Source organism: Agelaius phoeniceus, chromosome 20, assembly GCF_051311805.1.
Source record: "Agelaius phoeniceus isolate bAgePho1 chromosome 20, bAgePho1.hap1, whole genome shotgun sequence".
Lineage (NCBI taxonomy): Eukaryota > Metazoa > Chordata > Aves > Passeriformes > Icteridae > Agelaius > Agelaius phoeniceus.
In genome coordinates, this window is record NC_135284.1 from 1,924,311 (window position 1) to 1,948,309 (window position 23,999).

The following is a 23,999-nucleotide window of genomic DNA, read 5'->3' on the forward strand; positions in this document are numbered from 1 at the left end:
TTAAGAGGGAACTCAGCAAGGCTGCTCAGGACTTGGATTATCCCACAATTTTTCCAGTAGGACTTGAGGTGACTTAGAAGTGACAGGAAAGCTCTCAAGGAAAACTGAGCTCTGCCTAACCTAACCCCAACCTCAGTTTCCTGACCAGGTGGCAAAGAGGAAAGGTTTCACCTTCAGGGGTTCCTGCTCCAAGTAGGATCAGAAAATGTTTGGAATAAACTACAGGATGCAATGTTACAGGGATTGCCTTTCCTGCTGCTGGGTTTTAGAAGATGGCAGAGGCAGCTGGACTTGATCTCCCCCAGAATCAGCAGAACAGCCTCATTCATACCTCAGCTTCCCCTTCACCTGGGCAGACGTTTCAGGGTTGCTGCTGTTAATTCTTCCTTTACCCCAGCAAACAGAATTACTTTGGAGTCTGCTGTTGTTGGCTTTTTCTTGGCAGCCTGGATCCAGCACTCCCCAGTGTCATTTCCCTGGGGAAGAATTGAGAAAGCTGCAGGAGCACACCCAGACACCCAGGGATATCCATTTCCACCCTGGAATTCAGGCTACAGGAGCAGAGCTGGCACTGCCTCAGCCCCAGGGACTCTGGGGTCCCCCTCGTGAGCCTGGGCCTGACCTGGGCTCTCAGAGCCAGGGGAGAGTTCCAGGGCATTTTGCCTTTAAAAATGGAAATCTCAGCCCTGTGAGACCAGGGGAGGCCTCTGCAGAGCTGGGCAGCTGCAAGTCACACAAAAACCTGATGGTTTAAAAATAAAAACCCCCAGAAATGCTGACTTTTCACCCACTCTGTGCTCAGGCAGCCACATGAGATGCTCTGGTGCTGCCAGTGCACACTTGCAGGAGAGAATTTGTGTTCCCATGGCTACTTTAGGGGGAAAAAACCCAAGAATAGGGAAGGATCTGGGCAGGATCCACATCCTGCAAGTACCCCAGGCTCCCCCTGTCCACATTGCACAGGTACCAACACAAGCCCCATCCATGAGGATTTACCCCAAAGGCAGAGATTCCACCTTCCCTGGCAAGGACAGGCTCTGAGGGAGGGCAGCTGTAACCAATTCACTGCAGGCACTCCAGGCTGCGGGAACACTCCATTTATTAGGTCAATATTTCATCTGAGCAATACAGTTACAGAATATCACAATGCTGGTTACAAACATGAGGATGGCAGGAGAGGTGGGGGGAACTTCATCCTGACACACAGGGAGGGGCTGCAGGGTCTGGCAATGAGCAAGATACTTTTATATAAATGAACGTGGCACTACAGGTGGAGATTCTGGTTTAGAGGTGGGTTTGTGTAATTAGTTCAATTTATACAGTTATACAGTTCAAGCAACATCTTTTTCTCTTTTTTTTTTTTAATGCTATTAAATTAAAATCCCCTGTAGTTCAATAAAGTATAAAAATAGTACTGAACCTGGTAATATTCAATAAAATGTAGAATTCATTCACATCATTAAGTAGTAAAGAAATTGTAAAGTTGTAGTTACCATGGCAACATTGCTTCCCAGAAAGGAATATACAGAAAAGAAAAGTTACACATATGGTACCTGCGACGAGTATTTAGCGATCCAACACTGAACTTGTGCACCACAAACCAAGTTTCTAAATATCTCTATATATTTATATAGTATATATCTTTTTCATCTTAGAATTTACTTTTGAAAAGAAAAAAAAATGTGCACTTCAACAAACTCACTAAGGCCACTCATGCTATAGATACCGAGGATTGCAAGGAGTAGTGGAATACGAGACCCTAGAGCACACACTTCACACACCCAGGGACACCTGTGTCACTGCCCAAAACGTTCCTGAGATTTAGGGACAAAAGCATTCCCAGTGCTGCCAATTCTCTGTAGGTACTGGAGTTTATTTCTAAAGGAAATTTTCCCCACTTCTCCCCAAAGCCCTCCCAGGGCCCAGTGGCTCAAGGGCCCCAGGCCAGGAGTGTCAAACACCCCCCACAACGCAGAGGCAGCTTTGAACTGACACTGGCCAGGAATTATCTGATAAGGGAACAAGGACTTGCAGATAAAATCAGGTTCTGCACAGGCAGCAGAAGGAAGGATCTGCTGAAAGGTTGGTACCAGCAGCCCTGCCCTGCCCGAGTCCAGCCCATCCACATCACCCGAGGGAGGCCTGGCCAACAGCTCCCCCCCTTTGAGGCACGGTCAGTTTTCCCTCCTGTGCTCTCCCTCACCCAGGACTGAAAAGGGAACCAACTTCAATGTGCATTTTGTACCACGAGAAGCAGCAATGGCACCTCGAGCAAACTCCCCCCTCACTGACCCAAACAACCTCACACAAAGTCAAACATTGAGGGTTTAACTTCATCAACAGTGAAAATAATTTACCTTAAGGTAACACCCGTGCTCACCGCTCACCAGGGACTCTGGGGTGATTCCTTTACTCACCTTCAAGGAAAGGATGCATTTCACAGGATTCCCACTCCCAGCTCTGCCCTTTCACTGCCAGCAGCACACAGCCCCTGCGTGGGCACCTTTGTGTCTGGAAATGCCAACCATTCCTTCCTGGATGGATCCTCCACCTGCCAGGCCCCCGCCCCGGTACTGACCCAGCTGGGATGGAAAACCTGCCCTGGGCTATGGCAGGAGGGGAGAGAGGAGCCACGAGGTGCAGGAAAACCCCCCAGGGAACAGAGGGCACTGCAGGCCCTGCCTGCAGCTCTGCCAGGGCACAGTGGGGCTCACGCTGCAAGATCCACCCCAAGGAATCCTTTACCTGCCTCTGGAGCCATCCCAGCAGCTTCCCACTCCTCAACAGCACCAAACCAACTGAGAGCAGAGAGAGCAGCAGAACCAGCAGCAGCACAGCATCCCAGACAGGCTCCAGGTGCCAACACAGAACCAAACCCCCACGGGGTCACTCCTGTGCTGTCCCAGCCACAAATGCAGGTCCTGAGCAGGGGAACAGAGCTGTCCCCACCAGGCAGCTGCAGCATCATCCTGCCAACCCCTGTGCCCCAGCAGTGTCAGCAATCAGCCACAGCCACCCTGCTGCAGAAGGGACCTGCCCTGGAGCTGCAGGGCAGCTCAGCCCCAGGCAGGACTCCCTGCAGGCACAGGAGGAGCCCCGGAGCCCTCAGGCATCACCACAACAGCCCCTGGGCAAGTGCTCTGCCAAAGGGGCTCCCAGGGAGCTTTAGGAGCTTCCTTCCCTTCCTGCCAGCACTGGGGAAGGACACAAGAGCAGCCACCAGAGCTGGGACCGGGGCCACCAACAAACCAAGGGCAGGCACAGCTCCTGCCCAGGCTGCCCACACCAGGAGCTGCCCTGCCCTGAAGGCAAAGCACAACCAGGGACACAAGCAGGGCTGGAAGAGGAGCAGTGCCTCAGGCAGGCCAGTGCCAGGTGTCAGTCTAACAATGCTCCCCACCCCAAACACACCTTGGGGCTCCTCAGCCAAAAGCTGGAGACCCCAGGACTGGGAACACAGAGTGGGTAAAGGAGCTCCAGCCCAGGTCAGTGTAAACCCCTGGACCCAGCTGGGAGCCCCAGCACTTCTGCAGTACAGAATCACTCAGGTTCTTTAGGACAGCTTTAAGCCACGTTCCTGCCCACATCCTGACAGTGTTACACACTTTGTTTAACTTTAAATACCTTTTAAAAGGATTTAAGAACTCATAAGAACTTTATAACTTGTCAGTGCCGTGGGCATTCAGGGTGAAGGTTTTGCCTTGTATAGCTGAATTTGTCTGTAGCTCCTACACAGTCATAAACAAAAACTGCTATAAATAAATCACATTTTAAATCCACACATAACTAAGTTGGATTTTCACTGAGCAGCTGTTGCAGACACACTGCAGTTAAGTCCTAATACCACAGGGGGTTTTATGCAAATACTTCTTTTCACCTCAGTGAAGATATTCTAAGTATGCAATCATTAATCTGCATTCACTAATTATGTCATTGCATTTTAAAGTTGATATTACCCAGCCTTTCCCCCCAAAAATAAAACACTTGAAGGCACCAGAATATGAACTATTGGCCTGTAAAATTTCACTTCTTAGAAGAGCCATTAAGCTCCAAGTCATGTCCAAAACCTCTATTTCTTTCTTCCCTGAAGATCATCCAGCAGCTTTCCCTGCCACAAAGCCCATAAACCAAGAGAAAACCAGACCTCAAGAACATCCAGCCCCAGGCCCTTGGGAAGAGCCGGCAGAGCCCTGGCCAAGGTACAAACCCTGAAAAGAGGGGGAGAGAAACCCCCAAAGTGACAGAACCCACAGAACCCCAGATCCAGGGCACAGCTGAGGTAACAGCAGCGAGTCAGTTCTGGTTTGTGTCACACAGACTTGCAAATCTTACCCAACAGCAGGAAATAAAACAAAGCCCAAAGCAACACCCGAACCCACAGAAGCACACGGCCCCAACAGAAGAATTAAGACAAGTGAGAGAGGCATTCTCAGAGGGTCTGTCCAGCTGAGCTCTGCTTCGTAAATTAACGTAAGGAATCGGTTTCTGGTTGTACTCTTGTTTAATGTAGAAATGAAGCATCACAAAAAAAAAGACCTGTTGTGCTTTTTGGCATTTTTCACTGACCCTTGCGACCTGTACAGTAAGTTGTGTTCTCCAGAAACAGAAAATGGAACTGGACTGGAATACAAAACTCTTCACTGGTATGAACACGGTATGGCCTCTGTTAGCAAGAAAGAGCCCACGGGAGAGGGAAGGAGGAGTGGCTGCAGCAGAGTGGAGCGGGTGGAGCTGTGGCACTGCCAGGAATCTCTGCAGAAGCTCACTGGGTACAGACAAACCATCAATTCACTTCCTAGCTCTGGATCTATCACATGGATATCGTTTGCACTGATCAGACACCTAAATGAGAGAGTTCTACTGTCAAAGTGAATGCAGGGGCAGAAATATTAAATTAAAGCCACTGGTCCAAAACCGGTTTCTAGCAGGCTGGTCCACCGTGGTGTCCTGGTCCTGCTCAGGGGAGCACTGGTGGTGGCACCGAGGACACTGTGCTTGCTGGTCTGTGGGATCTGTGCTGGTCCAGTTCAGGGCATCCACAACAGCACAGGTGGCACTCAATGAGCAGATGGTGCTCTCCAGAGTGGGTCTTTGCCACTTCTCTTGGTAAGGCAGCAGCCAAGGCCAGCACATCCTCCCTTTGCTGGCTATTTACCATAAACTTTGCTACAATGATACAGCAGCAAGACCTTTCTCCTACAGCTCCTCAGAGTACAGCTTTTGTTCTCTCTGTGAATCGGCAGAAAGCTCTCGATGAAACCTTCCATCCGTAATAAGAATGCAACTCTTTTGAACTCAAACAGTTTTATTTAATGTTTTCTTGCAGACTTTCTGCAAAGTAGCTTCTTTTGAAAGAAGAGAGAAAGAAGGGGGTTTTTTGGGAATACCAAGTTAAAAATGTGAGCCGAACTAAACATGCCATACACATGCTGAGAGGAATTTAACACACATTCATCCGTATGGGCACTCTTCAGTAGACTGGACCAGTGTTTCAACGCAAATTCCAGCCCCCAGAGAACTACATGGTTTAGGTTTCACAGTATGACTTTTCCCCCTGTAACCTGGGGGAAAAAACCTTAACTGGTTAATTGACCAAGTTCTTAGCTGCTCTGTCCCTCGAGGTTCTGAGACATCAGAAAAGACTGGACCACTTCTTCCGTGGACTGGGGGCTGGTGCTGACGTCCTCCAGCGCATCCGTGACCGAGAACTGCCGGTCCCGCAACCGGTTCCAGTTGGCCAAAATGTTGTGGTACTCAAACACCTTCTCATAATTGCCAATGGAATTGTACAGTTTAATGAGACCTCTGTAATCGTATTCAAGTCCACTGTATCCTTCACCAAAAAGCTTCTTTCCTAGAGAAACCCAAGAGAAAAACTGAATTGAGAGGCAAGATCTCCATGGGCTGCAGCTGAGTTATCAGGTTATTTTTAGCAAGAAAATCTGCCTGTACTCTCCACTCATGTTCTAGCCACAGAATGTTGTCTAGAGATTAATAACCAAGTTATTTTCTAAAAACTTGAACTTAAGTTTCCTGTAGTCACTTACCAATTGCTATGGATCTCAGATAAAGCTTTTCAGCATTTTCATACTGGTTCATGTCATAGTTGTAGAGGGAGGCGAGATGGCCCACGGAGAGGGCAACTTCATAATCCTCCTGCCCTAGGAGCTGCTCCTTGATCTGGATGGCCTTGATGTGCATTTCCTCTGCTTCCTGTCAGGGCCAGAGTCACACAGGTCAGTCAGACACCACTCACCACCCCATAGAAAGAGGGGAAAGTTAGTTTAAAATCAACTGAACTATGTAGCAGCTCAAACAGCAGCATTTTGTAACAGGCAAAAACATAAACCAAGTTCTCCAAATTCTTTAGTGAAGTGGAACAGCAGATCACAGCACCAAGCTCCCTGTCACCCTCTGAGGTTATCACCCATCTCCATGGGCTGTTTTTGCACAAAGCTTTTGGGGTGAATGATAAAGCACAAGTTTTCTAAGCACAGAACTAGCAACTGAACTTGGGAATTGTGGACACCGAAACCCATCATTTGCAGTAACAGATTTCACCTGTCTTTCAGCCTGAAACCTTGGTCTTTTCAGATTTCAGGTCAGGAGTAAAGCCTTACCTTGAACTTCCTCATGGACTGATACAGTCTGCCCAGGTTGCCGTAGTGTTTGGCTGTTTGCACGTTGAACTCCCCAAAGGCTTTTTTAGCCAACTGGAGCGAGGAGAGGTGCAGGTCATGAGCCTCCTGGAGCAGCCTCTGCTCTGTCTCCTTGTTGTGACAGTCTATGGCAATCTCCTCCAGGATAAGTGCTGGGGGCAGGAGACAGGAACTGTTACTGTGCCCACACCCAGCTCAGAGCCAGGGACCCACCTGGGGGGACACAGCCCACCAGGCTCTGTGTCTGTCACCAACTGCTGTCACCAACTGCTGTGTCAAGCTCCCAACACATTTTTATATTCTGCAATTTCATCCCCCCACTCCAACTCATCTGGCTGAATTCTGGGTTTTTCTTTTGTATTTTACGGGTGTGCTGTAAACACCAAGGACTACAAACACCTCCATTGAAACAGGCAACTCAAGCTGCAGTGCCTGGGAGGAACCAGGATGAGCACAACCAAATGGTTCAAACAACAAAGGGAACTACCTTTAACTCTCTTTGAAGAGGCCAAGAGGAGATGGTCTTCTGGGAGAATGTGAGTGATAATGCCAATAGCACGTTCAGCATGGAATCTGGGAGAGGTGAAATAAAAAATTCAGGCTCTGTTTACGTATGCCAGCAGTTGACCAATGAAAAATTAGAAATATTAATGCAATGAACATTTTTCTTCATTTACAGCACTAACTGTGCTGCTGTGTGCTGTACTCACAGTGCATTGTCAAATTTCCCAGAGCTGTACTGGTGAACATATGAGGAATAAGCCAAGTCTTCATGAGCTGTAGCTACGTGGATGTTTTTACCTCCAAATACCGACTGCCGGATATCGAGCGCAGTCTGCAAGGGTTCCAAAACCACAACTTCATAAGTTAACACAGACAGAAACCCCCAAATTCATCCCTATGATGAATCTACTGACTCTGAAATCCTCTACATATTTGAGACACTAGTTATATAAAAGACAGGAGTCAGAGGAAGACAAAGAAAGCAAAACCCCACAGCTGGCAGTGTTCGGGGTTTTTAAAAACATCACAACTGCAGAAATCAATTACTCTCTATCTGCATGAATTAACTACAACATCTGAGAGATGAAAACCACCAAGAGAAACAAGCCCTGCTGCCTACCTGATAGATGGCAACAGATTGGCAGATATTGTCTACGTTGAGCAAGTAAAATCCGTAGTCTAGTAGCGTGTCAGAGTATTTGGGGTGCTTGGCTCCAAAATGCTCCCTGCACAAACACACTGCCATCACAAACTGAGGCCAGCTGAGGACAATTTTAGAAGGGTTTTTCTGGAATGCCCTTACCTGGCAAGGTACACAGCGTGCTTTATGAGCTGCTCTGCCTTCTTGAACTCCCGTTTCACCACGCAGGCCTGGGCAGGGGAGGGGAAGCACGTGAGCAGCTGAGCACTCACAGCTCAGCTCCCCAGACACTGCCACACTTACTCTTGGCTTCAATTCCAAAATATCATTGTGGTTACTAAAGGACTTTTTGGCTCTTTGGGAAAAGGAGCACAGCATTAATAAACTTCCCATTTTATCCTGCCTGGCTGAAGGGATTGTGCTGTACCTAGTCCAGACCAAAGAGGGACCAGAGCCCTTCCAGGGAAGTTCACAGGTTAACATTGTCACAATGGTCACCCGTGCAGCTCTGACTCCATTTCAGAGAGACACAAACAGAAACAAACTCCCCCACCCATTCTGAGACAAACACAAACAACAACCCTTAGGGCCCCTGAGGACAATTCTGGAGGTAACAACCTCTCCTCAGCCATCCTTGGCACTGATTTAGTACCCAAAGCAAAGGGGAGATTTCAGATTCACCTTTGACGCTTGTCGTAGCACATCCACCACCACTTTCACAGGCAGCCCAACTGTGATCTCCTTCATGGCTTCTATGCACCACTTATAGGCCTGTGGGACAGAGAGGCAGCAGCACAATGGAAGCTGGAACTTCACAACATTGCAACATTAAAATATTACCTCTGAAAAGCTGATCATTTACATTCCAAAATGTAAAATATGCAGCTGGAGTGCTTATGTGTAATGAATTGTCCAGTTATGTCTCAAAAGACAGACTTAAAAAACACTTTTAAGGTTAATAGTGAATATGTAAGTATTTTATATTAATCTAAGGTTTATATTACTATGACTTTTACAGACAGAAGAGGGTATTATAAAATCTTTAAGAAATCCTCACAATTCCCATTGTGCAGGACAACACCCTGTCAGTGAACTTAGGGATTAAAGGAAAACCAGTTTATGGAGTAGTTACACTTCACACAGAGTTTAACAAACCAGGTTCTGCTATTCATTTTCAATAATTAAAATAAGCTTTTATAATATTTCATTTACAGGTGACCAACATGTATAGGCAAGGCAACACCTGCATGTTCACGTTGGTCCAAGCGCTGTGAAGAGCTCATAGCCTAACACAGAACAACCCACGGAAACAAGAGTGGATAAATGAATTATCACTCAGGCAGTGCCACCCAGGTGCCAAGGAGAGCAGAGCCAGGGCTAGTGAGGCCCAGCAGGAGGTGCCAGGAGCCCCAGGGCCTCACCTCATCGTAGTGGCTCTTGGCGAAGAGCAGCGCGCAGAGCTCGCCGTAGAGCGCCGCCTTGTTGGCCTGCTGCCCGTGCTTGGCCAGCTTGTCCATGTAGGACTGCGCCAGCTTGAAGGTCTCCTCTCCCAGGTGGTACTTGCAGTTCCCGTTGCGGACGTGCAGCAACCTTGGGGGATCAGAGAGAGCTGCTGAGGGAGCTGGAGAAGCTCTGCCTGCAGCAGCACCAGTGACACTCGCAGGGCTGCAGCTCTGCCAGCCCAGCACAGCTGCCCTGCCTGGGTCAGTCACACACAGCTGGGCACAGGGCAGGAGCTTCTCCTGCTGGAGATGCCCAAGGATTTTACCCATTGATACAGAATGCATTGAACCGCTCTGGTGTGGGGCCTTTGAGTGTTATTTTCCATGAAATTCATTCTTCCCAATAGTGATGAGATTCCGTTCCCAAAGCCCTGCCCTACACAGCCTGAGATCCCTTGTACCTCTTTCCCAAAGGGTGGAGCCCCAAGCAGCCACAGTAAGTACAACACAGCTCATTTTCCTGCATCCCTGCACTTTCCCTCCAAACCCTGAGTAGCTCCAAGTGGGCATTTTTGTGCTTTGGGGCTTGGGGAAGGTTTTCATGTAAAATTAAGGCACATCCATTCCACATGAGAACCAGCTCCATCAGGAGAGACCATTTCATTGATCACAACAACTCAAACATCCCCTGCCCTTCCCTCTCCTATCCTGCTGCCTTCCCATCTGCAGGATGGACACCCAAACACAGCCAGTACCACCCAGCACTGGTGACACCTCCTCCTGTTTCTCCAGAGCAGTAACAGTTCCAGCTTGTGGCACTTGTTACAAATAAAAGCAAAGAATTTGTGCATGAGTGCAGGCTGATGCTCGCTGGTTTAACGAGGTGCATTTGGAATGGGTGTGTGTTGATATTCCAAGCCCCAAGGGCAGAGCTGGATTCCCAGCCAGGGCAGCTGCTCCTGCTCCATGGCAAACACCTGCCAGTGAGCAGACATGGAATTGTGGTGAATTAACCTCCACTGTCCCTGCTGGAAATGTGTCATTAGGCAGTGAGTAACAGAGACTGAACACAGCAGGCAAGGCTTGGGAAATCAGGACAACACAGCACAGGCAGAACTGCACACAGGGAAGGGAAGCACAAAGTGAAGCTGCATTGCAAAGAGGCTCAAACTCTGACTGTGCAGGAGCTGCATTTTAGTCCTGATATCAAACATTGGGATAAAACTTCCAATCAATTGTTAAAGGGGAAGGAGCAAACAAGGAAATTGTTGCTCAATTTCTTTTCTAAACCTGTTTCCACTTGCTCCAAATAGAGATTTAAGCTACTGCAGCCATTCCCCCAGCGATACAGCTCAGCTCATCCTAAGAGCTGCCTGTCCAACACTGCCCCTCCATTTCCCACCCAAATGCATCACCAAACTCCAACAGTAACAAGAAAGGAAATAAAATCTCCATTTTCCTAAGCAGGGCCTGAAGGTGGGCACAGGGCAGATGTGGATTTGCTGCACAAAGAGAACATCAAAAGAAAAGCCCTTCAAAACCCTGCAAAAGCTACACAGATTCCAGCTCTCCAGTGGGAACCAGCACCGTGGCTCAACAACAAGACAGCAAAAAGCAACACCCACATTTTTCCTTAAATAAAGCCTCAGAACCAAACACGATGTACAAGTGCATTGTGTGCCTGGTCACAGGAACATTCCAGCAACAAGAGACAGGAATGATAAAGAAACGAGAGAAGAATTAAGTAAACAGTTTTCCTAAAGAGAAAAAACCATTTTGCCAACACCATTCAGTTGGGAGCTGCTCTGCAACATCAAAACCACGGAGCCCAAATCCCATGTAATGGAATAAGCCAGTGGGGATAGCACTGCAATTTAGATAAGCTCCTGGGAAAGATCATATCAGCCAGTGTCTGGATGCTTCAGTGACAGTGTCTAGAAACAAAGAAATCTCCCCAAAACCCAAGCTAAACCTAAGCCAATCCTCTAGGATAAGCAGAGTTTATGTGATCCAGTTCTGAGTAACAAAAAATCCTTTATTAATCCAAAGGAATCTTAGGAGATAAAGCCAAGAGGAAGAGAAAAGGCCTCAGGACGTTTATGCTAATGGCTCTGAACCTCCTTTGATGTCTGCAATAACAGCTTTTGGGGAATAACCTCCCCCAACAAACTCAGAGCCAACACAGCAGCTTAGCAAGTCTAAAAGCACCAGAAGAAAACAATCCAGGAATCAGCCAAATGTGCAACAAAGAAGTGGGAGAGCCTCGTATTTGTGTTATGCACTTGGACCTCTTGGTGTAACACAGAATAATGAGAGAGGGCAAACCAAAGGAGCACCACACTCCCAGAAAAGCAGGGTACAAGCTCAGAGAAACCTCACACCCTCCCAGCTTCTCCACACAATTTACCACTGCCAGGACAAGGAAACACCAAGTTGTGCTTAAATAACACAAAACTTCACAGGTTTTTAATCTGTGTTCTATTAATACTGCAGTGTACTAATTCAACTCCCAGAGGTTTGACTTGCCAAAGAAAGTGTCACACTTTCAAAAGCTGGACTTCAATTCTGTTTCCTTAAAACTCCCCCCAGCTGCAGGGCAAGCTCAGTGTGAGAGCCTCCCTCAGTGGGATCAGGTGGTTACAGCACCATTTACTCTTCTCAAGCTGAAAGGCAGCAAAATGAGTCCAATGAGTGCTCTCTGCCACACAAAGGTGTTCAGATTTTACAGACTGAGCCCTTCCCAAAGCATTTGAGTTCCTTCAGGTTGGTACAACTGCAAACCAGCCCTGCTGAGGGTTTGGAGATGCCAGAACATTTCCCAGTGCCCCGAGGGGTGATGTCCCAGCAGAGCTCCCCAGGGAACAATGGAAGACTCCAACAACAGAGCCAACACCCCGGGTCAGGAGGGCTCATCCCAACACAGGCTGCTCTCTCCCTGCACAGAATGAAAACTCCTTTCCACACCACTGTCCAGCAGAGACAGTTCCCTTTTCCCCTCCCTTTCTTTCCCTTCTTTTCATTTCTATTTGCAGAAGGTGACAGTTATTTTTAAGCAACTTCTCCAGCTTGCCAAAGAGCCTGATGTAACAAGAAAACTTTTTTTAGATTAATTAGAAGGCAAAGGACCAAGCAGTAGCTGTGGCTCTGTGTCCATCACTCCCCAGTTCTAGGAAGCTGGATTTGTGTGCCCAGGCTCCTGGCACCATTTCTGGAATGCCAGCCAGCAGAACCAGGCAGAGCAGCGTTGCCATGGCCCTGGGGCTGGCACAGGACAGCAGCAGCTCTTGGCAAAGCCTCTTCACCCTTCATGTTTGCCCAACCATAAACGAGATGCTGGGCTTTTTTTGGAGCAGCTTTCCAAACAAGTTTTGCTCTAGATTCAGATAAATATACAGCACATGCTTTGTTCTTTGATAGAGCAGCTAAAAAAATAAAAATCCTACTTGAACTCTGCTCAGCAGCCTCCAGGTGCCCATGGGCACATCTGGAATAGGCAAAAACAGCCTGGTCATGGTGAGAGCAACAAAAGCCAGCCCATCACACCTCAACACACAGGGGAAGAGAACAGAGGCTCTGTCAATGAAATGTGAACCCCTGCAGGCCCTGAGGAACAAGGCAGCTTCAAAATTCTAACAGCAAAAAAAAAACCACCTCAGCTGTGGCCAGAGGTGCCCACAGGAATTGGACACCCAGATCTTGGCCCAGGCCCAGAGCTCAGCACTCAGCATGGAGCAAGAGAACTTGCTGGATCTGGAATCAGGAAAGGGAAGTTTTGCCTTTATTTCTGCTCAATTGTATCTATGTTGTTTGCATTTGGATTTGGCAAATTCTCTTTGTAGTTAATAGAACTTCAGCAAAGTCCAACACAGAACATTCCTTCACGTGCAAAAATCCTTGGGAAACAAGAACTGCTGGAGCACTCTTATTATCCAGCAGTGTTACCCATGAGAGATTACACAGGATAGCAAAACATTGGGGTTTTTAATCCATTGTGCTGTGCTGCCAACTCAGAAGCTGAAAATCCAGGGATTAGTGTAAAACAAGCACCTCCTGATCTTCAGCTGTAGCCAGGAAAGTGTTCTGGGGCAGCAGGACACTAAAGGAGCATCTGGAGCTGGATGGCTCCAAGGTTTCCTGGGAACTCAAGGTGAGCTCACCTCACACAACACTCCACAGCACGGAACCAGTGAAGGATTTCATCGTGGAGGGTGCACAGCTGAAGGCAGGAAAGGAAAACCTTCTCAGCATCACTGTACCAGCCTGCATCTGACAGGAAACCCCCTGCAAAAATCAGCAACAAAGAGCAGCGTGAAGAGCAAAACACATTTTCAAGAGAACAAGGGTGTGCTCAGGTCTCACAAGATGATCACTTATTTCATGGACCTGCTCCAACAGACAGAAATCCTGTCAAGGTCAAACCCTCCTGACCTGGAAAGAATGAAATGTAAGAGGAGAATTCTCCTACAGCTGAAGGAAATAATACTTTGGTTTAGGATGGTTTTTTGGTATTACAGAGTTTTCCTACATTTCTGTCAAAAAACCCCACAACTTACCTGCACTAAAATCATGCAAATTCCTCAAACTAATTTTAAACCTAAACAGTTTGAACTAAAGTCTATACATTCTTAGATATTAAAATCCAATATATTTATTTTAAGACACCAAGTAGCTTTCTAAAACTTCCATTCCGAAACACACAGCTCTTCAAAAGGCTTATCTTTAACAGGAAAAAAATAATGTTACATTAACTGAAACTTGCAAGAGAGAAAGCAAAGAGCCCGTGAGCAGCAGTTACCTAAAACAAAGCCAATCTGGATTGCTTTTTCTTTCACAGCAGCATCTGACTCTGCAATGTAGGAGCACCGTCTGCTGAAGGAATAGGCCAGGACAGAAGCAACCTTGACTCCATGGTCCATCAGAGCCTGGAAACAGTGATGGAGCAGATGTCTGCAACAAACAGAAGCAGAGATTGGTTGCACACAGGGTCTGAAAGCTCTCAGTTGGCTCTCATGCATTCCAAGGACAGAAATCAAGGCCAAGCCCCCCTCAAACCCAAAGCAGATGAGTGCAGCCCCCCCTGTGAGGCTGCAGCTGATGGACCCCAGGCTCTGGGTGATCCACAGCAAGTTGTGTACAGGGACCCCCTCGGTGGGAGCCAGACACCAGCACCAAAACTGCAGAGAGTTTGCAGCTCAGAGGCACCGGGGAGGAGGCTCCGAACCCGTCCCTCCCCCGGCACTCCCGACCAAGCAGCAGCGAAGGCTCCATTAACATCACACAGCCAGGGGCGGGACCAGGGCCTGAAGCCTCAAAGCTCGTCCCGGTTACACGGAACCTGATCCAAAACAGTCAAGTTCTGTAACTGCACAAATTGGAATATTTAATGACAGGCAAACTCTTCAAACCGGGGCAATCCTATCAGCTTCCCTCAGATTTGCTAAAGCAGCAGGAAATGGGTGCTGTGACTGCTGCTCCCAGGGACTCTGGGCACAACCTCTGGTGTTGAGCAACTGGGGGGGTTTGCATCGTTTGCTTTTTCTTGTTTGTGCCTTTTTTCAACATCTCTTCCTAGATGGGGAGATTGAGGGTTGAAATGGGAATTATTGAGCTATTGAGATACTCACCTTTTATCTAAAGCTCGTAGCACCTTTGCAAAAACTTCTAGTTCACAAAATTCACTACCCAGCTGGCACAAGCGGCCCTGTTGGTAAAGCTGAAAAGAAAAACCAGGAAAATTTATCTTAATATGCAAGATTGAGTTCTTCTGGGAAACTCAGCTTACTAGCAGAGATAACTTATGATGAAATCTAGACTTGAAAGCATTGAAATTCAGCAGGCTAAAAAAGTAAGGTCCTGTATCAGAAGATTTCACCTCATGAGCACAATTTCACAATTTCAGTGTTAAAACTGAGCTATGAGAGGTCCATAGATTGTTTCAAGTTTTTTTTTTTTAATCTATGGATGTATTTCCAGGTGTTTGTGCCCTGCAACACCAAAACACTGCCACATGTGAGCTAGAAATCCAAGACAAATCCAGCTGACAGTTTTGATACCAAATGCTTTCAGAACATGTTGAAAGGACACACAGGCTAGGATGCAGCAATGCAAATATGTCAGATAAAACTAAACCCAAACCCACAAGTTCTGCAAGGGGTCACTCACCAATGCCAGCACCACAGAGGCACCAGCCCCTCCCCACTGACACCTGAGCTGCCACAGGGGACTCCCCCAGCAGTAAAAGGGAAAACTGGAGCCTGTTCATGCATTTATTAAAAGCACTGCCTTGTCTAATGCCCACAGTGATTTGTGCCTGCAGATAAGTGAATTTCTCAGCTGAGTTGCTCACAACAAACCACAGCCTGTTGTCCATGCAGTGCATGGTTAAGTTCTGCCACATCAGGCTATAAATGCCATGGATTTACACAGGTACAAAGGGACTGTGCAAATAAATGTCAGAGCCATCCATTGTGAACCATTCATCCCCATTATCTGAAAGGCCCTGGCCCACAGATGAGCACTGGAGGGTACATGACCCAAGGAAGCAGCACTGCACACCTGCCACAGGCACCAGCAGTGCTTTAATGAAAATATTCATATTCCTCCCAGCTTTAATAATGCCTTCAAATGCTTCCAGTGATAAGCATCTGGTGCCTGGTTCACCTTTTTCTCCACAAACACTGGGAGCTGATGAATTAATATTCCAAACACAGCACGTGAGAACATCTCCAGCCAGAAATTTAGTTCCAGTCAACTCTTATAAAAGCACACAACACTGGCTCTAGAGCACAGCAAATCTGTTATTTTAACAGCACAACCTACAAAAAAACTTCAAAAATACTTTGACCTAATAACGTCAATTGCCAGAAATGAATGTTTTCCTCTTGGTTATCTGTTTTGCTGAGGGAACATAAAAAAAAAAAAGGAAGTCTTTTAAAAACCAGAGCAAGTTAGCATGCAAAGTTAGTGCTCAGATAAAGCAGCGTGTCCCTGCACTTCAAAGGGCTCCAGCTCCTGCTGGATTCTCTCTGGCACTGAGGGAACAGCCAGGCTGCTGTAGTTAAAAGCCACAGCCATGGTTAAATGTTCTCATTCCTTCAGCACAGCTGTCTCATAGCAAATGCTCTATAAAAGCTAAAATGTGCATTCTGCAGTAAAAACCCCCCAAAAGCAGCTGTTTAAATGTCTGGTATTCCATGCTCAAAGTGAAGGTGGGCATGCCATCAATAATTGATGGGATGGTTTCTGGAGGAAGCTTAGACACATCCCCAAAGCACTGCAGCAGGATTTAAGGCAGCCAAAACCAGCATCAGGTTTCACAGTACTGAGTACAGAATCACCACCCCCTCCTATCACCTTGCAGTACCCACCCAGAATCCCAGAGATTCCTGGTTTATCCAAAATTAACCACAGTAAGACCCTGAAAAATTTATACATCTATGAGGTTACATAAACACTTCTTGTAAGGAGAGATCCTGGGACTGCCAAGGAGTAAATGGCCTGGTGGGGTGGCAGGGAGGGGGAAGGTCCCACAGGACCCTCAGTTTTGGAGCATCAACCATTTCAGGCACACGTCAAGTTTGGCTCGGGTCCCAAAGCCCAAGCTGCAATTTTTCACTGCTCTAACTTGAAATACAACATCTTTGGGACTTTCCCTGTCCCTGTAACCCCTTCCCTCGACATACTGGCAAACATTTGGAGGAATCAACTCAGCTGGAAGCCTCTTGGAACTGTTGTGGCTGTCAGGGCAATATTTTCAAACGAAATTTGACATGGAAATAGTGAGTATACGTCAAACTGTGAAGTAATTCCAGGAGATCCAGTAACACTCATTGAGAAGCAGTTGGGAGGACTGAAGAAATGATTCTCTTGTTAAAGCTCCAGAGACAGAATTCCTGACCACAGCCTTGCTACATAACATGAAAACAAAAGTGATTCAAGAAAAACATGCCCTGACATGAGCCCAGAGCTTTGGGCTCCTAAAGAACTATCCTGTTCTGAACAGAGAAATGTCTTTCAGACACCAGCTTAACCTATCTGGAACCCACCAGGATTTATTCTTCTTGAACTATGGAAAAGTGACTCAAAGCCTGCAAGGTGACTCCCAACTCCATCAGCTCACACCTGAGCTCTGGCACTGAGGAGAGGCAGAAATTCAATATACAGGTGGATTATTACACTGCCCAGCCCAGCTGTTGTGCACAGCTGTGAGAAACTCCCCACAGCCCCTCTTAGGAGCCAAGGCTGAATGTTGGATTGCATGTCCAGTGGGTGTGTGACAAAAGCTGCACACTGTGGTGTCCCCAATTAAACACATTAATGACATTAACTTGTAACTTTATTCTTACATCATCTTTCTAGTAAAGTTCTTGTCTCTCTCCCTCTGGGAAGACTAAGCTAAAAAAACAAACAACCAAACTTTCTCTAAACATAATAAAAATATTTTAAATAATTTTTTTAAAGCAGATGGGGGTTAATTCCAGCCAGCTGCACAAGGATCCTCCAGAAAAGGAACTGAAGAAGATGCAACTTGAAAAATATGCTCCTGATGCTCCAGTTTGGCAGAGGATTGATAAACATGGATGTTTCAGGAAGAATTACAGAGGAAATCCAAGAAGCTCCCCAGGATGTTTTGTAATGCCTAATAATGTCATGGAGTACCAGGCCAGACTGGGGAAGCACAGAGTGCTTGACAGACAGCAGAATTTGGGAAAAACATTAGGCTGAAACCACATCTTCCTTCCCCACTCAGCAAGGAGGGAAAAGATTGTCCTGAGTCAACAGCTCACTGAACCAATCTGTGGACAAAGACTCATCACCAAAAATAATCAGTTCAAAATTTAGATACATTCCATGCTTTTAAACCAATTTCAAAATCATCTACAAACCCTCTGGACAAGCTTCTCCTGGATATTGTTCAAGGCATAAAAAAAAAAATAAAATCCCAGCTCTCCTTGGAAAGCACAGTGCCAATTACCAGGCTGATCTGTACAAACCCAAATCAAATAAATAACCAAGAAAAAACCAATGCCACTGAACTGGTATGAATTCAGAGACATTTCTAGAGCTCAGTGCTTGCACACCCCAGCATTCCCACTGCCCTCCTCTCTGGGCCAGAGCAGCAGAGCTGGTGTTGCACAAGGAGACAAAGGCTGAGCCTCACACTCGTGTGATTCTCCTCAGGAACTGGGAAATCCCAGCCTGCCCAGAGCTCAATCAGCCCAGAGGAAATGAAGTGGAAATGGGAATTGTTGTTCAGCAGGAGCCCAACACCTCTGTTCATGATGTGACCTCATTATCTCAGTTCTGAGGAGTTCTGGTGGCTCAGACTCACCAAGGTTACTGAAAAGGTAGGGGGATACCAGGATGAGGAAATGTGCCCCATAGCTGGAGATTAACAAAAAGCAGCCTGAGTAGTACAAGTCAGAATGCAAGAAGTTTCAAACCAGTAAAGCCATAAGGAAGCACAGTTCAGTTCACATCTAAATTTAGACTGCAGAAATAAGGCATGTGTTAATAATAATAACTGGCAAAAACTCATGAGGTAATGATTCTCCTTCAGTGAGAGGCTTTAATTGAAGAGGTGCTGGAGGGATCTGACTGAAGGCCAGCAGTGCAGCCCTGCTGCACCCCCTGCTCCTGCCAGGTGACAGAGGGGCTGCAGAAACCATCACAGCTTCCCACACACACACCCTGAACTCCTACCCCAAGCACAGCAGCACCAGGGCAGTTCAGGCCCTGTGAGCTCACCCTGGGGGCAGAGCAGAAGCCTCAGAGGGCTCTGGGATGCTCTGCCTCCCTCACTCTGTGCTGTGACCTTGCCTGTACTCCCCCAGACAGAGAAGCTCAGAACTGAAGCAGCAGCACAGCCACTCTTCATTTCAGGGGGGTTCATCCTTCTCCCTCTCATCAGAGCCCTGGAGACCAAAGTTTGCTATGTTCTAATGGACAGGAATGGTGCTTGCCATGATTCCCCATCAGGGAACTCAACCTCTGCTGCAATGCAGGGAACCAACGTTCTGCTGCTTGTTGGTAACAGTCAGCAAATTCCTGCTTGTTCATTGTCTTTGGTTCAAAGAACACCTAAACGTGACAGAAACCAAATTAATGCCATCTCCAACTGCTCCTGTGGTTAATGAGCTCACCAGAAAATGTTCCAAGAACAAATTATTTTCAAGAAAAATCAATTGGAAGGAAAGAGAAACACACAATCCAGAAAAGCCATTCCAAAAGGAAAATGAGCATGGGATGAAACTCCTTGCTAACCAGTCCAAGCCCAAGATGAGGTTGGCACTGGGCAACTCCAACAAAGACCTGGGACAGAGAACACTAAAGCAGCAAAGCCCCTTGAGAACCAAAGCCACGAGATCATGATGCAAAACAAGGAGAATAAAGCAGAGGCACAAGGGGAAAAATGAAATCTGTACAAGACACTGACCAGAGAGCTCAAAACCTGACTTCTGCCAACAACCTTGATTCTTTATGGGAACACCCTCCCTCAAAACATTATCCTCACCCCAACAAACCACAGAATATAATAAGTCAACTTTTTCAGAGATTTCAATGTGGTTTTTTTTTGGTTGATTGGGTTCTTTTGTTTTGGGTTTGTTTGGGTTTTTTTGGACTTGCAGTTTACTCCAGCTGTCACTACTTTTTAATACACAACTTTGGCATTTTGTTCAAATGCTGAGTCTGAGTTATGTGAGATCCAGCATATTTCTTTCCTTGGCTTCTAAAACCTACACACCCTCTCTCTCATCCTCCTCCCCCCAAAAAAAATTAAGCAAGAGAATCTAACTAGTTCAACTAGGAAAAAACCCAACCAGGACAGACACAAACCTGGCAAACAACCAAAGGAAACAATGTATGATATGTGTGCACATTTTTATTTCCCCCCCCAGAGGCAGGTGTTACTTGTAACAATACTGGTTATTAAGCACCTCAAAATACAGCTGTCATTAATACAACTTTTAAATATTTTGTAGCTCAAATGTAGGCTTGGAAATTTCCAGGATATCCTCACAAGCATCCTGTTCTGCCTCTTAATTTTCTAATGGTTGCAAGGAAAAGTCAAACAGTGCTTGGAAAAAAAAAAAGAGATCTGCAGGGATACCCTGCTGAAGCAGAGCAGGTTTGTTGTTCTACCACAATCATGATTATTTGATAGTGCCTTGTTTTGAGCTCCAGTCACTGTTTGAGAATGCTCCAGAAAGATAAACATGCTCAGTATGAGGAGCCTGCCTGTTCTGTCACCTTGCAGCAGAAGCCACCCTTACCAAAGGCACAAGAACATCCTGCAGCTACCCCAGCCCCATTCCCCACTCGGGTCTGGAAGGCCTGGCCCAGGGGTCAGCAATTCCAGAAGCTGGAGAGGTGAAACAAAGTGGATTTGCTAAGGAGGGGCAAATAAAGGCAGGGAGCTCTGACAACAGAGCCAAGCCTGGACTTTGGGGTGCCCTGGGGAACAGCACCAAGACACTGCTGGCGTTTTCCCCTTTTCAATATCAGCACACTGAGTGTCCATGCTGGGTGGGGACCTCACCTGCAGCTTCTGCATCAGCCTGGACATGCTGGTAACCCTGGGCAAGCCTAGCAAATGTTAAGCATTAATAGCAATGAATATGATGGAAACATTTTTGTATAGCCACAGACAATTTACATCCACAGCTCAAAACAAAATCTGACTGGTACCACCTTTTATTTTTTTTGCAAAAATCAGTGGCAGTTTCTCAAGTACCACAAACCATGACTAATACCCAGATAAAAAACTATTACTTACAAGTTATGTGAAATATTGGAAACGTTTTTTATTCCTTTTACTCATCACAGAATGCAAGTAACACAGGATACTAACAGCCAATTGACACCCTCCAACACAGCAGCAACAAACACCATGCAGTCAAAGAAATATTCACAAATTTTCTAGTCTGTCTCACTCCAGAGACTGTTAATAGCTTTGGGAATTCTGCTTTAAAGAACTCAGTGACCAGGACATATGGAATATGGCTCACCATGATGAACTGGGATTCAACATCCACCTGATATTCCAAATAACTACCCAGAGCCAAAGCAGCAGCACACACACTGGGAGAGGGATGCTGTCCCCAGCCTGACCTCCTTCAGCCACCCCAAATGACACTTCTGATGCTGTTGTGTCCAAATACAGAGCCAAGAGCCAGTCACCAATTGCTCTGTGGGTGCACAGAGACTCACAGGAGGGTTTGGGAGGGAAGGGACACTGGAGCAGGGGCAGCCTGCCCAGGGCAGGGATCCCATTCTCCAGAGCAGGGCACTGCAGGCCCCAGCCCAGCTCCTTGTCCTCCACAGCAAAGGTGACACTGAGGACAGGGAAGCCCAGCCCACTCTCACTGCAGGCATGGCCCAGTTTGGTTTATTCTGTGTGAGGACACCCCATGGATGAGGGTTGGTAAGAGGAATATCAGTGCTCCTAACACAGGACAAGAACTCCTGTTGTGAAGCACAGAAATTACAGGAAAAGCAAGGGGGAAAAGCTTCAAATTGCCAGAGAACAGGTTTAGATTAGAAAAAGGTGTCTGAGGTGGGCAGGCCCTGGCACAGGTGCCCAGAGCAGCTGGGGCTGCCCCTGCATCCCTGGCAGTGCCCAAGGCCAGGCTGGACAGGGCTGGGAGCACCTGGGACAGTGGAAGGTGTCCCTGCCATGGCAGGAGTGGAATGAGATGGGCAGAAAGGTCCCCTCCAACCCAAACCAGATTCCAGGCATTTGCTGCCATGAACATTTGTCCCTCTAACACAAACACCATTCTGGGGACAGGCACTTATCACCTCTATCACCATCTGCTCAGCAAGATGACAGAGCCAGGTACCCCAGCAGAAGAAACAGGCTAGAGTCTCCTCAGAAATCAGGTGTGCTGCTGGATCCTCTTCAGCATGGAACAACTCCACGTGAACCTGATCCAAAGCAACCACTGAAGAGTGCTAATAAAAGCATAAAAAGTCAGTGATCTGTTAAGCTCACCTACAGATAAGTTTTTAAACAGCTGGGAATTACACATCCTTGCACACTTCTATCATCAGAAGGAGGTTTTGTTTCATGCTTCTAAAAACCACAGAGCACCATCCTCTCACCTGGATGAACATGAGAACAGGCAATGCCAAAGAAGTTCATTTGTCATTAACAGCTGAAAGTCACCCCCCAGATATTCTTCCACATTGTGATTTTCATATCTCCAGCCTTTAGCTGATGTGTCAATCACATCATTACCTGTGAGCATGCTCATATGTCAGAAAAATGGGTTTCCATCCTTCTTAGCACCTAAGGCAGACATGAAATAACCAGGACACAGAAAATGTCCATGTCTGTTTCAATGCTTGAGAGCAATTTCCCTGTCTCCAGTAAATGCTGCTGTTCTCCATGTATGTGATGGGTCATTACCTCTGGTTCATAAAGATTAGACTAAAGATTTACTTCATTTAAGAATTCCTACATTTTTAGAAATTTGCTGGCAGAGGAAAGGAGGGTTATTCCTCATCTTAGGTTTTTATAGACATTGTTTCTCCCCTGATGAATGCTCATTTCCAGCTGTTCCTGCACATGAATGAAATGCCTGTTTAGTGGACAATAAGAAATTAATGGACCATCTCAGTGCACCTTTTACATCAAATCCGTATATTCCAGGGGCAGCTGAACGAGGAACAGCCCTTTCACCAAGGAATAATTTAATGCTAATAAAACTACAGCATTAAACAACTGTCAGTTCTTTCCATCTGGTTCCTACCAGCTCATTTATACTCGACCACAGCAAACTGCTCCCTCAACCACTGACATCATCACGTCCAATTCATTATTACAAAAAAAAAGGAGAAAAGGAAAAAACATATTCCAGCACAGCCAGCTCGGCTTCATCCTGCCCGCACCGCTCCCCAATGGCGAGAGGCACCTTCCCCACACGACCCCCCAGGCCAGGCCCCGTCTCCGCGCCCCCCTCGGGGGCTCCCAGCCCCTCACCGCGGCCTCGGGGCGGCTCCCGGGGGCAGCCACAAGGCCCCAGCACGGCCGGAGCCCGGAGCCGCCGCTCCTCCAGCCGCAGCTCGGGCGGCCCCACAGCCCCTGAGGCCCCGGCCCGTCCTTCGGGCCGTGCCCGGCACCGGCGAGACCCCTCAGCCCCGCGCCCCCGGCCAGGCCAGGCCCGGGCCGCCCCCCGGGCCGCTTCTCCTTCCACGTCCCACAGGCCCAGCCGGGCCCGGCCCCGCTCGGCCGCCGCCGTACCTTATAGTACACGTCGAACTGAATGTTCTCGGGCAGCGAGCGGATGTCGCGGCGCCGCGCCCGCCCGTAGCTGTCCACGACGGCCGAGATGGCCGTGTTGTAGAGCGTCTCGGGCACCCACTCCAGCTCCACCGCCGCCATCTTGGCTGTGCGGAGCCGCCTTCCCCCCCTCCCTCCCTCCCTCCCTCCCTCCCTCCGCCTCCCGCCCGCTCCACCTCACGGGGCTCCCGCCGCCTGCCCGCTCCGCCTCGCGCCCCGCGGCTCTGCCCGCTCCGCCTCGCGGGGCTCCCGCAGCCCTGCCCGCCTCGCAGCTCTGCCCGCTCCGCCTCGCGGGGCTCCCGCAGCTCCACAGCCCTGCCCGCTCCGCCTCGCGGGGCTCCCGCAGCCCTGCCCGCCTCGCAGCTCTGCCCGCTCCGCCTCGCGGGGCTCCCGCAGCCCTGCCCGCCTCGCAGCTCTGCCCGCTCCGCCTCGCGGGGCTCCCGCAGCCCTGCCCGCTCCGCCTCACGGGG

The 23,999-nt window shown here is 47.9% G+C and overlaps 1 protein-coding gene across 1 annotated transcript; it reads right to left on the reverse strand.

Moving 5' to 3' along the window:
* Nucleotides 1-1,082: 1,082 nt before the first annotated feature.
* On the reverse strand, nucleotides 1,083-23,653 carry APPBP2 (amyloid beta precursor protein binding protein 2). The gene is made up of 13 exons (XM_054646891.2): nucleotides 23,491-23,653; nucleotides 14,870-14,958; nucleotides 14,041-14,192; nucleotides 13,403-13,526; nucleotides 9,225-9,393; nucleotides 8,485-8,574; nucleotides 7,966-8,033; nucleotides 7,783-7,888; nucleotides 7,370-7,494; nucleotides 7,147-7,232; nucleotides 6,621-6,811; nucleotides 6,048-6,213; nucleotides 1,083-5,854 (listed from the first exon to the last, which is right to left on the reverse strand). The coding sequence occupies exons 1-13, from the start codon at nucleotides 23,629-23,631 to the stop codon at nucleotides 5,601-5,603; spliced, it is 1,761 nt and encodes a 586-aa protein (XP_054502866.1). The 5' UTR covers nucleotides 23,632-23,653; the 3' UTR covers nucleotides 1,083-5,600.
* Between the last annotated feature and the right edge of the window lie 346 nt (nucleotides 23,654-23,999).

Bases quoted from the DNA above. Each gene is read 5' to 3' on its own strand.
- APPBP2 (XM_054646891.2), bottom strand. From the start codon at position 23,631: ATGGCGGCGGTGGAGCTGGAGTGGGTGCCCGAGACGCTCTACAACACG. The intron at 8,034-8,484 runs GTGAATCTGAAA...TCCCCTGCCCAG, and splicing joins TGCTACGACAAGCGTCAAAG to GCCTGCGTGGTGAAACGGGA. The intron at 6,812-7,146 runs GTAGTTCCCTTT...TCCTGCCCCCAG, and splicing joins CTCTTCAAAGAGAGTTAAAG to CACTTATCCTGGAGGAGATT.